Below are 17,487 nucleotides of genomic sequence, written 5' to 3' on the forward strand. Positions count from 1 at the left end.
GTGAAGGGGGCAGAAGAGACCCAGCTCCTGAGCAGCATCGTGAAGGGGCAGCTCTGTGTTGAAGCAGGATGACATTAGGCCTGTGGGCCAGGGGGCCATGAGCTCGCAAAAGAGAGGGCATTGTAGCACAGCACAGCACAGCAGACTGCACTGGCTGTCTGGCGCCTACTCTGGGCAGCAGGGCACCCTGGCCTCCCAGCCTCCCGCCTAAAGTGCCTCATCCCAGGAATGCATCCTCCTGAATTCTGAAGTAACTCTGTATGCCTATTATATTCAGTCATTTTCTTGAGACTTATGTCACTAGAAAAGGAGCAGAGTAACTCAGAAAAGCTTTTGCCTAGACAACTGTTGACTCTCACATCTGTCCTGTGCATCTTTTTGCACCTGTAGTCCCAGCTAGGAGGGACTGTGTATTTTGAAGAGCCCAGGAGTTGGTTTGACTGACCTGAGCACCATAATGAGGTCGAGTCTCAAAAACTGGAAATAGCTAACAACAAAAGGCCCTGGGAGAACAGATGAGAAGAGCTTGGCTCCTTCGTCCCAGAGCATGCCCTTTTGTCCCGGTCAGAGTTCCTCAGCTTTTCTGGGTCGGTTTCCTTCCGTGGGAAGTAAGTCTGGTAGTAATTTGCACCTCTTTTCCAAGTTGGGAGACTAGGATGCGCTGCTGCACCTGCCACGTGCCGAGCAGGGGGAGTGCTGAGGGAGGAGACGCCAGTGCACCTCTGTCTTTTCGGAGCACAGAATTAGACACTGAAACTGTTTCACAAACTGCCAAGGATGTCATCTGGGGAGATGCAGTTCTTCTTGTGTCTCACTTGAAAGAAGGAGATAGCAAAGCCTAGCTTGGGGGGGGGGGGTTTCTGCCAGGATTTTAGGCCCTGGACTGTGTTCAGGCAAGCAAAGTTTGTAATAGCACTGAGTGCCCCACCCTCACTCCCAAATAACTTCCTCTCTCTTGTTTCCTTCAGCGCTGGAGGCCAGTTATCTCAGGGTTCGAATCTGTCCATTAACACCAACCAAAACATCAACATTAAGTCAGAACCAATCTCACCTCCCCGGGATCGAATGACCCCCTCAGGCTTCCAGCAGCAGCAGCCACCACCGCCACAACCTCCCCAGCCCCAGCCCCGGCAGGAAATGGGGCGCTCCCCCGTGGACAGTCTAAGCAGCTCCAGCAGCTCCTATGATGGCAGCGACCGGGAGGATCCACGGGGAGACTTCCATTCTCCAATTGTGCTGGGCCGACCTCCAAATGCTGAGGACAGAGAAAGCCCCTCTGTAAAGCGCATGAGGATGGACGCGTGGGTGACCTAGGGCTTCCGGCTTGCGTTTGTACTTGTGTTATCGCAGTGAACTGCCCTACATATCTAAATTGGTAAATAAGGACATGAGTTAAATATATTTATATGTATATGCATACATATATATCCCTTTCCATATATATGTATGCGAGTGTGAGTGTGTATGTGTGGGTGTGTGTTGCAGACACAAAATCAGGCACTTACTGCAAATTCCCTGTAGGTCTGCAGATGTGGGCACATCTGCAGATGTGGGTCCCCGGCAGACAAAGCACCCTGTAGGCACAGACAAGTCTGGCACTTCCTTGGACTACTTGTTTCATATGGTAACCAGTTTTTGCAGAGAAACGTGTACCCATATATAATTCTCCCACACTAGCTTGCAGAAACCTAGAGGGCCCCACTTGTTTTATTTAACTGTGTGGTGACTGTAGTTACTTCAGAAAATGCTTTGTAGAACAGAGCAGTAGAAAAGCAGGAACCAAGAAAGCAATACTGTACATAAATGTCGTTTGTATTAATTACCCAACCTGGCATGGGTCTCTATTGCAAAGAGGTGCATGGAAAAGGGCTGTTGATATTAAAAACAAACAAACAAACAAAAAAAAACAAAAAGCCCCACACATAACTGTTTTGCACGTGCAAAAATGTATCGGGTCAAAGAACTGATCTTTAGCTAAATAAAAAGAAAGAAAGAATATAAAACACGCATGAGATATGCAGAAAATACTAGCCTAGAAATATAGAGCATTAACAAGATAAAATTAATATATTAAGTTATAATTGGAATATGTCAGAAGTTTCTTTTTACATTCATATCTTAAAAATTAAACTGATTTTAGCTCATGTATATTTTATATGAAAGAAAACACCCTTATGAATTGATGACTATATATAAAATTATATTCACTACTTTTGAACACATTCTGCTATGAATTATTTATATAAGCCAAAGCTGATGTTGTAACTTTTTTTTTTTTTTAGAAAATAGCTTTATCTTGTTTTGACTTTTTAGTTTTATTTTAAGAGGGGAGAAATAAAACAAAAATATCTTGCAAGCAGAACCTTGGAAAAAAAAAGCCATGAACACTTATTATTCTATATGTAAATTAAAATTGAGCCAAACTCTTTTGTGTACATAGCATCTTAAATATATTATCACCTTTGATGTAAGTACCTATGTATTGTATGGTCACCAGATTAAAAAGTATATTTTTGTGGATTGCCGCCAATTTGGGGGGAAAAGGCGAAGTCCTTATTAAGTAGAGTATTCACTGTTTAATATTTACTATTTTGTTAAATATACTGTACTTTGAATTTTAATTATTAATTAGCCCAGTTTTTTCAGAGGATTGTATAAAGGGGTTTCTCCCCTCACTGGTGGTGAATGTGTAACGTTACGTTGTAATCTTTGTGCTATATGGGGTGAGCATCATTATATATTTTATATGTGTACATAAATAGCAAAGTGGCAAAAATTGGTGTTAAGTTCATCCTGCATAAATATAAAATGTGTTGTAACAGATTTTATAAGGCATTTAAAACTTGCCTTTTGTGAGGAAGAAAATATAGTAGAAAAAGATGACCTAACTTAATTAATATTAGAAAAATGGCAAAATATAGTAGATGAGCACAAAGGTTTTCTAAGTGGTAACTGATTAAGGGAAAATATTCACAGGGAAAGGAACTGTTTGCTGACGCTCTAACATGGAATGGCATAGCTCATTCCAGAACACACTGCTGCGCACGCCTCTGTTCTTGGGCCCGGCCCCGGCGTGGGGGAGCAGCTCCAGACTCGGGGTGTGCCCTGCCATCCTGCCGGAGCCCAGTGCCGCCCTCAGTTTGCTGAGGGCCGTCCATCCGTCTTCTGGGCTTGTGCCATGAATAGAATTCAAAGTCCCGTATAGCTTTTATTGTAGATTTTTAAATACGCCTTTTCCTGAGAAACTTAAAAGAAGGCTGAATAAGTGCTGCTATTTTATATTTTAAACTTAACGCCGAGCAGCTACCTATACTTTTTACTACACTTTATTTCCCCTAAGGGATGTCCTTCTGACATTTTCCTCATCTGATGTTTGTGACGAATCATCAGCTACTTCCTGACTGCCTGTGAGTATGTCAGGAACAGGGTTAGCGTGCGGCTCTCAGGCTGCCCAGATTCTGTTATCATGGCAGTTTCCGTAGTTAGTTTTGGTAGAAACAAAAGAGGAAGGGGGATGATATACTATCTCCTTGCATCAGCATAGACATTTGGCTCTTATTCAGGAAAAAAAAATTCATTTTTCTTTTTAAATGTACTTAATTGAACTACTTACAGGCATATTTCTTCATAAAGTCACCCCTCATTGAATCAAGACAGTCTCCCAACACTGAATATCCAAGATAATCCTTACCACTTTGTAAACCATTTATAACTTGGGAAGTGTTAAGTGATCCTTTTGTTATTATTTATGCATGTTCATGAACTTCTGCTGTATATTGGAATAGGAGTTAACACATTCACATTTACTGTCTATTTTCTTGTGTGCCTTATGAGATGGCTTTTCTGACTGTATCTTAATAGTCTTTCTTTCTATGCAGGTTTATAATCAGTACAACTACTGTTTTTCTAAAATTCTATAACACAAGGCTCGGAGTTTGTATTTAAATTATACTGACCAAGTAACAATGTATTCCGTTTTCAGGAACTGAATATTTGACTGTTAACCTTTTTTCCCATACGCCCAAGTGTGATTTTTGGAGTGTATGGACCCGACACACATCCTTCACCCAGACACCCACGTGTGAACACATCCACATCTACATGTCTCAGTAGAAACCAACCTAACCAAGGAAGACACTGATGGGGCGACTTGAGAAGCAGTCCTGTGACCTGTTAGACTCGTGTGTTTTGTAGAAGACACCATCACAGGAATCGTATTCCTTGAGATGAAATGTTTTATTAGTAAAGCTAAAACAACAAAAGCTTCTGCGACCCTGACTCGAGGAAGCCCCCAGCAGCTGTCCTTCCTGCAGTCCTCTGCGTGGTTCAGCACTGAGAATGAAAGTCACCCTTGCGGGAACACAGGCGGTCCCAATCAGAACTCCATCTTTTGAGCCCTAATTATGTCCATTGTGTTAGTGACTAAATCAGGGGTTTGTTCCAAGAGAACAATACATGTTTTGCCATTTCCTTTTAACCCTAAGGACAAGTAATAATGCATTCACATAGTTTCTGTATTCACCATCGTGCACACAAGAAATACATAGTAAATAAGGAACCTGAAAACTCCTGGCATTGGCTCATAAAAAGCTAGATAATTAGAATGTGAAAAAAAAGATTTTACAAATGTAAAACTTTTATTTCTCTGTAGAAACTTTCTTCACTTTGCTGTGCAAGAAGACACTGCTTTGCTATATTTAAAATGGCTTTTTTAAAAAAGATTTATGTATTTGGTAATTGTTTGTAGTCAACAGTTCACACAAGAAGCTGTACACGGTTTGATCATGTAAAACCGTTTGGCGGCACAAGCTGGACTTTGTTGCCATCCTTGAGATGAACCTTTTAAGAAAAATAAGTTAATCTCAATTTTTTTCCCTGAATGTGTTGTTTTTTCTTCATTATACAATAAATATTATAGTGAACTTTTTATCAAATGGTTAAGATGATGCTAGCGGTTGTTGTGAACTGTTTGTCTCCTGCACTCATCCAGTAAAGACAGCCTGGCTCTTACCGCACACCCAGACTCTGTCATGTTTCCCCGGGGACCAGGAGATGTTGGCCTGGCCACCAGGCAGCCCTTTCCTCCAACGCTCTCCTTTTCCAGCGCTCTCCTAAGGGCCTTGGCCTCATTTTGAGATGCGCTTAGGAGACCACCCAGAACTCAACCAGGCTCAGTGCTAGGCAGCCCTGGATTCTTCAGGAAGCAGCTAGCCACCCTTACCCCTGGGCATGGGTGAGCCTAGGTAGGCTATGTTTTCTGAGGTGAAAGTTTGTCCAGTTTACCTACATAGTATCGAGGAAGAAACAGGAGAAGGCAGCTTTCCTTGGGTATGTACTTTAAAGTGGATAGCTTCCTTTCTCGTAAAATAGCTATAAAAAAAAAAAAAATGAGTGAACTCAGTAGGTCACAGCCTCCTAGCTGCGGTGCAGGGCTCCAGCTGAAAGGTACCGTTGAGGCTGCTGCCACTTACAACTTACGATAAAGCCTAGAGCATGGGACCCAAGGGTGGAAAACAGACTAGGAACTTGCAGTATTGTTTTTGGTGCCAATTCTGGGTCTTGGGTCTGGGCAGAGCCCTTAAGCTTTTGAGCCATAGGTCCACTTTCACTTTCTTGGTAGTTAAGGAGTCTTATACTTTCCTGCCTGGGCTGGGTTTTAACTGCAATCCTCAGATCTCAATCTCTTGAATAGCTAGAATTAGCTATTCAGTGAGCTACCCGTGCCAGACTGTGACCTCCTGAGTTCACTCATTCGTCTGGTGGCTCACAGGAGGTCACAGGACCACTTAGGTATGGGTTTCTCTGATATTTTCTCCTGGACTGGCATGAGGTGGTGGGCAAGAACATCAGAGCAGTGATAGGTGTTTAGTGCACCATGGAGGTGATGCCGTCAGTCTTCTACAGGTGGATAACCTTCACCTTGTGGGCAGCTGATTTCAACCCTCTTTCCCCTTTAGTAAATACCTTCTCCAAGCTAGTTAAACCTTGAAAAGATAGGGGTTTCTCCATGAATGTTCACCAACGGATGGGACATGTCTGAAGAAATGACCTGTTTTCATCCAGAGTCATATGAATTGGGGTTCTGTGGTAAGGAATGGGTATCTGTGGGTCATGGATTTGTTCTAACTTCTTTCTTCCTTACATTGTTCCAGCTCTGGCCACCAGAAGCTCCATCAGGTAAGACATTTAAGTTCTTGGACCATTCCTAGTTGGTTCCCCCCCTCCTTTCCCCCTTTTAACTTGTCCTTCTGACATGATACATATCTAGTATATTCCCTCTCCTAGTACCCAGCCAACTACTTCCCCAAAGACTTCTGAGCCCTGTGATTAGAAAATAGTATCTTGAAGGCAAAGCCCGTGCTCTCTGCCTCTAGGCAAACAGCCAGGAATTAGGTGTAGGTGTGCCAGCTTACAGACATCTCAGAATCCTAGTTGCTTCGGATTTCAGTTCATAGGGTTGGGCTGTCCACCTTTCTTATTTGTAGCTTATTTCTCTCAGTGAAACACCTAGCTCTTGCTAACTATAGTATCTCTTACTCAGTTCTAATAGATATATAAACCAGTTCCAGAACGGCCAACCCAGACCTGTATGAGGAGGTGGGAGATTTTGTGTAGTTGTAGCTTTTTTGGTTTGGGCTTTTTATTAGCCACATAGTGTTTTCCTTTTGTCCCTCCCACCCCGCTTCAGTGTGTGTTGGACATTTATAATACAATTGGGTTCATCAGTGCTCTCATCTTGTATTCTAATTTTATATTTAATTATGTATATGAATGGTACCCAAAACAGTACTATATTTCCAAGATAGATATACAAAATGATCCTCGGAAACCGGGCATACTGGGATTTGGGAAGTAGGCAGGGAGGATGAGAGAATGACGGGAAAGAATCTTGTCAATGCACATTGGATGCATATACGTACCATGACCAAATGAAACCCATACAATGATTTGATGCTAAATAGAGGGAACCACTTTCTTTCCTTCACAGAGGAAATTACTTTATTCCAGTTGAGGAAAGTAACGGATAGAGACATCTATTCTTTGCTTGGCAAAAGTGATCCCCTCCCCCCTCCGCCTGCCTGGTGACAAATGTCCATAGAGGCGTATGGCACTCGGTGCCAGCGGGCACAAACACTGAGTTGTCTGGGCATGTATGTGGCTAAAACGGTCCCTGCGCCAAAGGTCACAAGCTCATTTTACTCTGAAGATCATTTTGTTCTCTAAGAAAACATTTCGTTTTGAAGATGCTCGCTGAAGCCTAGGCAAGTTGTCTTTCCACACAGAGAGGAGACGGCAGCTGGAACCTAGCTCAAAGGCTAGTGGCCACCTCCCCTTACTTGGGGAGACTGGTTCAACTTATCTCTAGACCTGAGGTGTCAAATGCCACAATTGTGCCCCAGGATCGCATCCGTGCCGTATTTTCCCTGTCCATGGGTCTCTCAGGCCCTTTCCTGAAGTGACCTGGGAGGCCAAAGCAGCCCAAACCCACTCCTGCAGGGCCTAGGATGGTCGCTGCCTCTCAGGGAAGAGGAATAAGCAAACCTCAGGTTTTAGTGCCTTTTAGTGCCTTTGACAGCCACAGCCATTCTGCTGTGGTATCTTAAATGTCTCCCAACAGTTCTCATGTGTTAAAGGCTTGGTCCTCAGCTTGGCTGATGCCACTAAGAAGTGAGGGGACCTTGAAGGGGTGTGGGAGAAAGGTCACCGGGCATGTCTCAGAAGGGGGGTATTGTCTTAGCTGACAGGTGAACAGCTTGCTCTACCACATACTCCCTGCCATGTGCCCCCCGACACAGCCTCAAAGCAAACCAACCAACCATGGTTTGCAGCCTGTGAAATCAGACTAAAGTCTTTCTGCCTTGCAAGTTGTTTATATCAAGTATTTTGTTACAGTAACAGAGAGCTGAGCACCACATGTGTTTAGCCCTTTCTTTAAATGTCTGGTCTTTTAATAGCTACATTGCTTACAAAGGGTTGCTCTAGGGGCAAGGCTTCTGGAGGAAAGGGCTGGACCACTTTCTGATTCCTGAAAATAGAGCCAGGGAAGCAGCAGGAAGAGAACTCAGCTTTGCCGACACAGACGACTCTTCCCTGATGCCAGCCAGGCAGCTGCTCCACCTTGGGTTGGAACAGGTTGGAACCTTGGTGACTGGCACTAAGGCAGCAAGAGCGCCTCCTGAGATGCAACCTGAGATAATGCAGCTGGCCATAGGGATGGGGGGTGGGGTTGGGGGGTGTCTTGTGAATTGAGACAATGGCTCCTGTGTGCATGGATTACCACCTCTGAAAGTACAAGGGCTAGAACCAGTGCTTACCCAATCTGATGTGGGTTTGGGTTGGGGGAACTTTTCCAATCCTAGAAGTGGCGTTCCCCTCTTCGAGGCTCACTGAGAGGAGGTAGGGCTTGTGACAGTTCTGTGTGACGTGTCAGTACTTCGCCATAGCACCTGTGCCGTCCCTCCATAGCAGGTGGGGAACATCACGACAGCTATGTGACCCCAGCTAAACTCGCTTGTCCACAAGGCAGGTGCCTAGAAGGCCCGTCCTCTCCCTCGGAGCACTGCCAGCCAGTGCCCTGTCAGCGTCTCTCCTTTGGGTCGCAGAGATCAGGAGAGGCCCTTTCTCAGTTGCCATCCAGAGCACCAGGAAACAAAACACAGCCTTGTCCCCAGCACGTGGCCTAACTGACACAGATCACAAGCCACCTGCGAAAGCTGAGCTGACTCCCGAAACCCATGAGCTTAGTTCCCTGTCTGGGAGGTCTGGCTGAGCTGGCTGGCTGAAGAGGAGGTAGACACAGGGATCGCTAACCCAGGGGCCGGTTCTACAATTGTGTTCAAGACCATTGAGCCATTGGGGTTAGCGGTTGTGTTCAAGCTAGCAGGGGCCTCCCTGGTAGCTTGGATCTTAAAATAGACCAGATAAAACACTGGCAAAACAATCCCGATAAGAAGCATGAGGAAAACAGCATTCCACCACTGGATCCCCCAGTCAGCCCCGTCTGCAGGGGTCTTGGGGGAAGCCGGGAGCAGCGGCCGTTCGGGGTTCTCCATACAGTAGCTCTCACTTAGGAAGACCTCTGACTGCACTGCGCGCTCGATATTCTGGTCGATCCCCTTGAAGAACTCTGTCAGGTGACTGGAGTGCGCGTGCGAGTCCGCATCCCCACGGGCAGCTGCTCCCTCTGCGTCCGGTAGTTCCATGGTCACTCTGGTGACCGAGGACAGGGCTGGGAGAGGTTTTAGTTCTTTGTGGGTCTCTGTTAGGATCCCATGGCTCTGCACTGGAATCTTGATAGATCTCAAAGCATATAAGTCTTGTTCTCTGATGAAGTTGTTGGCTTTCTTGATATCTGCTACCTAGGAAGCCACGAAGATGCATACGTCAAAATACATGGGAAGCTAATATGGATCCCCAAACCTGGCTAAGGTTGGGCCACATCCTCCCCAACCAAGAGGCCTGCGAAGGAATTGTGGGGGGGGGCTTTTATGCTTAGTGAAAAGCTCACTCCTCAATAGATCTGACATTTGTTTTAGAAACTTTATAAAGTGGGACTAGCACCAAAAAAAGCTTTTAGAAGTGAAACAGTCATGACCCTAAAATGAAATGACTGTAGCCTCTCCTGTGTCTCTTCGCTTGGGAAGCAACTATGCCCTCTGCTTAACTTCAAGGTCACGCAAGGAATTAAAGGAAACAGCATTTGCCCCAGCTGGCCCCAGCTCTACCACACATCAGAGCCTCTGCTGCCTGTAAGGCCTTTGTACATATGCACCATTCAGGCATATATACTTAAAAAGAAAAAGAGTGGTAGTTAATCAACTGTGAAGACATCATAATGCTTGTCAGGGAAGGTGAAACTTTTGGACTGAGGTGTTCCATTCCAAATTTAAGCCAAAGGACAGCACTGTGAGTTTTCTCAAGTGACACAAAATCCATACCATCTCTTCTTGTGATCTTAATTAAGCTTTAGGCACAGGGAGAAATGCAAGTCGAATATTAAGATGAGCAGAGCTGAGGATACAGCTCACTGATACAGCACTTGCCTAGCATATACAAGGCCTTGGATTTGATCACCACCTTTGGAAAAAGAAAAAAGCTGTGGACTAGTGGCCCACAACTGCAATCCTACTTAGGAGGCTAAGATCTGAAAACTGCGATAGCCAGCCTAAGCAGAAAAATCTACAAGATACCATCTCCAGTTAACTAGCAAAATGCCAGACTGGGGGTATGCCTCAAGTGATAGAGCACCAGCCATGAGCAAAAAAAAGCTAAGAGTGGGAAGCCCTGAGTTCAAGCCCTAGTACAGGCACAAAACACACATAGACACAATATTCTTAAAGCTCATTTTGGCAAATTTCCAAAAGCATTAGAAATAGACTCTTAAAAGTTTTACTTTACCTTGGAAGTTTAATGTTAAGAAGGATTTAAATGCAGCCTACAGACATATAGACACCTTCATTCGAGGCAGCTGTGTCTATTCTGTTTAGCAACTACTTTTTTTTCTATCATTTCATGGCACTGGTGAGGGGGACATGTTTTATTGTGTTCTGAGACTAATGAACACATAGATGTTTGACAGCTTTGAGTCTTTGTCTCTTAATAAGCTAATAGCAAGTTTACCTAGTTCCAATAGGAAAAATGATCGGATGTTCTTTGTAGACTTCTCAGACATCACCATTCCAACAGGCCCACCTGACCCATCTAAGTCTTTGGTAGGGTAGGATTTAATTTCCAGCCCCCATTCTATAAACTCTAGGTTATGCTACAGAGGCTGGTTGTAAAAATGTCAGGACAATTTAATGATGTCACGTGTCCCTGTAGACCACCTACACCTGGGAAAAGACCCCCATCCACCGCCATCTGTTCAGCCATTAGGTAAGCGACAGACACGTGAAGAAGGAAAAGATGGACTTTGTTTAAAAGTTAGAGAAGGCCATAGAAATGTGTAGCACAAGTGTTTGCAAAAATGAAACGCGTTTCACTCTAAGAAAATAAAGTGCAGCAATTCTATGAATACTTTCCTACTTACTTTGCCACTGTTAATCACTCTGAATGCTAAAACCAGAATTAAAGAGAAAAAAAGAGTTACATAGATACACAGAACAGGGAAAAATCATGCATTTCTAAAGGAGAAAAGAACAAGCATTACCAGTCAGATAAACTACCTCCAAGAAAAGGTCAGGGAAAATGAACAGAGAGCTTAAGCATGACAAAGGAATCCTGCATAAATTCTGCCTGGTGTCTCCTGCCACCCACCCCCCAGAGCCGTAAATAAAATGTGCTCAAAAGAAATAATGAGCTGGGCACCAGTAGCTCACACCTGTAATCCTAGCTACTCAGGAGGCTGTGACCTGAGAATCTCAGTTCAAAGCCAACAAATAATAAGCAAAAAGCCGGAAGTGGAGGTACAGCTCAAGTGGAAGAGGACCAGCTATGAGCAAAAATGGTCAAGCAAGAGCACAAGGCCCTGAGTTCAAGGCCCAGTATCAGCGCACGCACGCACTGCCAAGTTTCAGAACTGTCAATGTGTACAAGGCAGGTCTCCTGCTTTCGGAACCTAGGATTCAGACTTAAAGGTACTTCCACCTGCCTTCCCGTCTTGGCTACACAGGGCACCGGGCCTCTCTACCCAGCACCAGGGGCAGCTTACTTTGCAGCCATATTGGAGAGCCAGCTTGTTGAGGCTGTCCTCCTGGACCAGCTCATGCTGCAGCAGCACCACGGCGCCCCCTCCAGGCTGAGGAGGGTGGTGGCCTCGGCTCTTCTGGCGCTCTTTGCCGCGAGGCCGTAAAACCACTCGCTGTGATTCTTCTTCAGAGGAGTCCTCGGAATCCCCACTGCCATTGTGGAAGGTGTACACGTGGCTGCCTGGAGTTCGGCAGACAGTGGCTGGGCCTTGGAAGGTCTTGCTCAGCCTCTCCTTCTCCCTCATGTTTAACTGAAAACCAAACCCCAGGGTTAGTTCCACAGATGTTCTCATTCCTCACTGGCTTTGTCAAACAATAGCAGGTGACTAGTGTTCATTATTCCTGACTAATGTAAATACTTGGCAACCACCATCAGTAGAACTCAAAGGATGGCCTTGTGCTGGCTGAGGTGGAAAGAATACAGGCAGAATGAAAATGTCCTTTTTGCTGGGTGCTGATGGCTCACACCTATTATCCTAGCTACTCAGGAGGCTGAGATCTGGAAGTCAGGGTTCAAAGCTAGCCCAGGCAGCCCAAATCTGAGAGACTCTTATCTTCAACTTATCACCAGAAAAAGCTGGAAGTGGAGGTGTACCTCAAATGGTAGGGTGCAAGCTTGAGTGAGAAATTAAAGGACGGCATCTGGGTGCTTGCTGAGTTCAAAGCCCCAGCACCCAAACAAACAAAAACCCCCACTTTCTTTTGATAAGGGCATGTTTTGATGCAGAAAACCAAGTTTCCCCGCCCTTTTCTTATCCATAACTACGCCTCCCCATGTGGTACACATAGAGAAGCAACTTCTAGTTTTGATCTGAGTGGTGAGGTGAGTAAAATGGTTGGGACCTCTGCAACAGAGTAGGTCCTCATCTTAGATTCAGAACCTCGTATCAAAAAATTCCAGGCTGGGCTGGGAATATGGCCTAGTGGCAAGAGTGCTTGCCTCCTACACATGAAGCTCTAGGTTCGACTCCCCAGCACCACATATATGGAAAACGGTCAGAAGGGGCGCTGTGGCTCAGGTGGGAGAGTGCTAGCCTTGAGCGGGAAGAAGCCAGGGATGGTGCTCAGGCCCTGAGTCCAAGGCCCAGGACTGGCAAAAAAATAAATATATAAAATAAATTCCTTTAAAAAAAAAAAAATTCCAGGCTGAGTAATCCCAGCTCCTCCAGAGGCAGGGATCAGAAGGTCACAGTTCAAGGCCAGCCTGGGCAAAACACAACAACAACAAAAAACCCGACAGAGCCTCCATCTCAACCACTAAGTTGAGTGTGGTGGCATGCACTTGTCATCCCAGCTATGAAGAGGGCTTGGGTAGAGAGGACCAGGTTCCAGGCCAGCCTTCAGGCCAGCCAGAGCAATACTGCAAGATCCTATCTGGAGGGGTTGGAGGTGTGGCTCAGTTGGCAGAACACTAGCCACTAAGTAAACGCATCATACTGAGTTCGAATCCTAATTTCAGCCCTTAAAAAAAAAAGATCCTGCGGGGTGTGTCTGTGTGTGGTTGGGGGGGATGGGAATAGGGTGCTTGGCATGCCTTAAGTTCAAATCCCAGCACCATCAAAAAAGTAAATGTTAAAATCCCATGCAATACAGTACACACTTCAAGGTATCTTTCATCAGAGAATCATGACTAACGACACACATACACACACACACACACACACACACACACAATTTTGACCCAGTTAACGTAGCCAATGTGGGGGAGCAAAGGGGAAAATGCCCAGGGAGCCGGGACATCAGCTTCTCACGGGTCACCCTGCAGGCCTAGCACCCCAAGACTGTGTTTATCTGCCCCGGAGGCCAAATGCCAACAAAGACAACAGCTCCCTAAGCTCTCGGCCGATGGCTGGGCTGAGCCCCAAGGACACCATTCAAAGGAGTTGACCTGGTCCTCCGGGGTCACAGGGTGCGTGCGGCCCACGGGGTGAGCCTGGAGCCCCAGCGCGACTCCCTCCCCTGCCGCTGCCCTGGCCTGAGTCCCCGTCGTGGGAAGGGGTGGGGTGTCCCTGCGCCCCACAAGACCTCGCCCGACCCCCGCCCAACAGAAACCTGGGCGGAGCCCCAAGATTTCACCACGTTGGCCCAACCTCCACCCCCTCGACAGCCACGGCCGCCGCCTCCTCGATGCCGGAGGGTCACCCAAGAGACCAGGCGCCGGCAGCCCGACCCCACGCCCACAAGCAAAACGAGCCCGCGAGCGGCCGCGGGGGGCCGCGCGCGACCCCCACCCGGGGCCGCGACCCCTTCCTCCCCTCCGGACTCCAGTACCTCGGCTGCCGGACTCCGCCGTGCCCAGCCCCGCCGCAGCTGCCGCGCCTGCTGATTGGCTGCGAAAAGAACGTCTTCCGGGGGCGGGACCGGCGGTGCAGCCAATGAAGTTAGTGTTAGGCGGGCCCCGGCCGGAGCCCAAGCGGTGCTGAAAGGTCAGCCCCGGATTTGCGGCTCCGGGGGCGTGGTCTCGGGCGTGGTAGGGGCGTGGTCCAGGCGTCGCGGGGGCGTGGTCTGAGGCGGAGCTTCAGCCGCTGGCCTGGGCCTTCGCCTCTTCCTCCCCGCTGCCAGTCTGCCCCGGGACTGTCCCGGCGTGGTCCTCGGGCTTGGCCCGGGCAAGGCCTGGGCTTCTTGATGGCGGGGGAGGGCTTAGACCCTCCCGGTGTAGCCTCCGGCCCTGGGGGGCGGATCTCCGGAGACCTCCTGAAGAGAAGCCCCGCGGGAGGAATATTGTACCGGGAAGCGCTGGTAACTTTCCTGGGGGAGTCAAATGGACGTTCACCCGGCTTCAAGAAATCCGCCCGAAGCTGGGCGGCGGCGGCTCCTCTGTCACCTCAGCCGCTGCCGGGCGCCGGTGGCTCGCGCCTGTCATCCTAGCTGAAGATCGCAGTTCAAAGCCAGCCAGGGCAGGAAAGTCTGGGGTTCGTCTCCAGCTCACTACGGAACAATCCGGAAGCGGCGCTGCGGCTCAAGGGGTGGAGCGCTAACCCCCAGCCTAGGGAGCTCAGATGCGGCCCTGGGCCGGGAGTTCAAGCCCCAGGACCCGCAAGTGTGTGTGTGTGCGCGCGCATGCGCACATACATCAGATCTGTTCCGCGTTCAGTGTGCAGAGCATGTGGAGCCGGCGCGCAACCCCGCTGGACAGAGCAAGGCGATGGGTGGACATTCCTTCAGAGGAGATGCGAGAAAACGTGCCCCGCACGCGGGAAGCGGCGCCCCACGTCGCTGCTGCCCGCGAAACGCAGATCCAAATGGCACAGCAGCTCGTGTGCAGGTGATGTACACGCCCCCGCCCCCCCCCCCGCAGGATGCGGTTAGGGGGATGCGAACTTGTGTGGCCGCTGTGCAAAGTCAGCCTGGCAGAGCCCCCCAAAGCGAGCCCCGCCGCTTCCAGACACACCGCCGTTGCGTTCCCGGGTGGATATCCCAGGGAACTGCAGACAGATGCTCACACGCGGCAACGCGCTCGCGACTCTTCAGCGGGGTCAAAGTGGAGAAGCAGAACTCCAACCGCTGCACGTGTGCACATCACGTGACGACTCCGTGGAGCGGAATAATACGCAGCCATGAACAGGCAGGAATCGCCGTGAGAACATTCGTGAACCGTCGCCGAGCACGGGGCGGGAGGCGGCGGAAACACCCCGCGGGGAGCGCGTGAATGTCGTGGGTTTGACGGAGTGCCAGTGCTTCCCGGAGCTCCTGCGTGGGCTCCGCGCTCATCCGCGTCCGGCTCGTCCCGCTTCATCTCTAGGACGAGCACGCCCGCCGCTCCCGCCTCCTTCAGCTCGGGCCGTGCGGGGTGCCCGGGGCTGCGATCGGCGGCTCAAGGCCAGGCCGGGCGGGGAGTCCACAGGCCGAGCCCGGGGTAAGGGCGGCAGCGTGTGCCCGCGGGAGGAACCGTGGGCGACCCCGAGCCCCCGCGCCCCGTGCTCACTGCGCCGCCAGCACCTGTCGGCCCCGCTCGGCTCCGATCCCGGGTCCCCGCGCCTGGGGCTGGAGGCCTCGGCCGGCCGGGCAGGCCGCACCCGCCCTCCAGCGCCTGTGTAGTGAGGGTCGCACACGGTCCCGGCAGGGGGCGCTGCCTGGGCCGAGCGCCGGGCCTGCAGGGGGCGCTGAGTGCGTGGGAGCGTTCGGCCCGCAGGGGGCGCCGCGTGGGCAGTGAGTTCTCTGCCACCAGGAAGCACGGTGTGCATCCTGAGTGCTCAGCCAGCAGGGGGCGCTATGCACTTGACCGGTAAGCCGTGCGGTGTGCACTGTAAGTGCTCGACCGGCAGGGGGCGCTGTTGGCCGGTGAGTGCTCAGCCAGCAGGGGGCGCTGTTTGCCACTGAGTGCTCAGCTGGCAGGGGGCGCCGTGTGCACACTGAATGACGCAACGGGCAATGTATATGCAATGAATGCAGTTGGTTGGCAGGGAGCGCTGTGTACACAGCGCTTAGTCACCACGAAGCACACACCGTGTGTGTTGTGAGTGCTCGCACCACGGGGGCGGGAGGGGAGGGCTGAGTGCATCAGGAGCGCTTGACTGGTAGGAGGCGAGGTGTGCACCATCCGCAGTCAACTGGTGGGGGCGCTGTTGCTCAGTGAGTGCTCAGCCAGTATGCCTGCAGTGACTGCAGGTGGCCAGCATGGGGCAGTGTTGTATAGCTATCCCAGGTGCGGGCCAGGTGTAGCAAAGAGGGCTGAATGCTCGTCCAGCTGGGGCTCTGCATACATGGTGAGCGCGCTTAGCCAGCAGGCCAGGTGTGGTGAAGGGGTTCAGTGCTCTACCAACCAGGAATCACTGTGGGTGCTATGAACGTGCCTGGCCAGCAGGAGGCGCTGTGTACATAGGGAGCATTAGTGTGTGGTTTAGCCCAGGTGTAACAATACAGCAGGAGGCATGTTGCTCACAGTGAGGGTGCATGGCCAGCAGGTGGCGCTGCTGTGTGTCCATCCCAGGTTCAAGCCCAGGTGTAGTGGATGGAACAGAGCATGCAGTGAGAGCTCTTAGCCAGCAGGTGGCGCTGCTGTGCGGACATCCCAGGTTCAGCCCAGGTGTAACCATGGGGCATCGTGTGTGCGGTGAGCGCACCCTGCCAGCAGGGGGCACTGTGGTGCTGCAGTGAGTCCAGCACAGCCGGGCTCAGATCACTAACCTGGCGATTTTCCCACAGTCCTGGGCTACGTTTCCTGGGGTGCAGGATGCAGCTGCTTGACGCAGAGTGCATTAACTTCTGCCACGGGCCCCGCTCCTCTGGGCTTTCCTGACTTCCCGTCTGCCCCAGCTTTAGCCTGGGAACCTTAAAGACGTGTCTGTGAGCCAACCCTGCAAGGCCCAGGTGGTCAGAGGGGTACCAGGCACTCACAGGGTGCCGGCTCCTCCACAGTGGAAAGCAGAGCGAGCAATGGTCCCCAAAGCCATCACCCCCTGCACCCCAGAACCTGCGAAACGGTTCGCTTGCACTGCAGGGAGGGGTTCCCGCCTAGAAGGCACAAAGGCTACTTCTGGGCTTGCGCTGATTAGTCACGCGTCTCGGTGTGACCCTGGGAGGGGGAGGGGCACCAGTGCGTGGCCCTTGTAATGAGGTCACAGTAAACTTTCATCGTGTGTGTGTGTGTGTGTGTGTCCTGGGACTTGAACTCAAAACCTGGGCACTGGCTCTGAGCTTTTTTGCCTCAAGGCTAGCACTCCATCATCTCCTTCTGGCTTTGGCTGGTTAGTTGGAGATGAGCGTCTTGTGGAATATTCCGGCCAGGGCTGGCTTCAAACTGCGCCCCTCAGACCTCGGCCTCTCGAGGAGCGAGGACCCCGGTGCCCGCTGATCACAC

General features: G+C 50.0%; 2 protein-coding genes across 12 annotated transcripts in view; one reads left to right on the forward strand and one right to left on the reverse strand.

Moving 5' to 3' along the window:
* Mef2a (myocyte enhancer factor 2A) overlaps positions 1–5,015 on the forward strand; it is an 88,412-nt gene extending 83,397 nt beyond the window's left edge. For all 7 annotated transcript variants that reach the window (XM_048329800.1, XM_048329802.1, XM_048329798.1 and 4 more), the window contains one exon: positions 969–5,015. In XM_048329800.1, coding sequence (XP_048185757.1) covers positions 969–1,314 — 346 coding nt within the window. In that variant the 3' untranslated portion in view covers positions 1,315–5,015. The remainder of the gene's footprint in view (positions 1–968) is intronic.
* Positions 5,016–6,736: 1,721 nt separating this feature from the next.
* On the reverse strand, positions 6,737–13,989 carry Lysmd4 (LysM domain containing 4). Of its 5 annotated transcripts, none has more exons than XM_048329808.1 (4): positions 13,959–13,989; positions 11,651–11,938; positions 7,033–9,359; positions 6,737–6,997 (listed from the first exon to the last, which is right to left on the reverse strand). In XM_048329808.1, exons 2-3 carry the CDS (start codon positions 11,930–11,932, stop codon positions 8,742–8,744), a joined length of 900 nt encoding a protein of 299 aa, XP_048185765.1. In that variant the 5' UTR covers positions 11,933–11,938; positions 13,959–13,989; the 3' UTR covers positions 6,737–6,997; positions 7,033–8,741. The 5 variants fall into 5 exon arrangements, with proteins under 5 accessions (XP_048185765.1, XP_048185766.1, XP_048185763.1 ...); XM_048329809.1 differs by lacking the exon at positions 13,959–13,989 and adding an exon at positions 13,778–13,865; XM_048329806.1 differs by lacking the exon at positions 13,959–13,989 and having other exon boundaries at positions 11,651–12,237.
* Positions 13,990–17,487: the final 3,498 nt, after the last annotated feature.

This window comes from Perognathus longimembris, chromosome 20, assembly GCF_023159225.1.
Source record: "Perognathus longimembris pacificus isolate PPM17 chromosome 20, ASM2315922v1, whole genome shotgun sequence".
Classification (NCBI taxonomy): Eukaryota; Metazoa; Chordata; class Mammalia; order Rodentia; family Heteromyidae; genus Perognathus; species Perognathus longimembris.

Excerpts from the sequence above, each read along its gene's own strand:
- Lysmd4 (XM_048329806.1), bottom strand. The coding sequence starts at position 11,980 with ATGAGAACATCTGTGGAACTAACCCTGGGGTTTGGTTTTCAGTTAAAC. Across the intron at positions 9,360-11,650 it reads CTCTCCAATATGGCTGCAAA|GTAGCAGATATCAAGAAAGC; the intron begins GTAAGCTGCCCC and ends GTGGCTTCCTAG.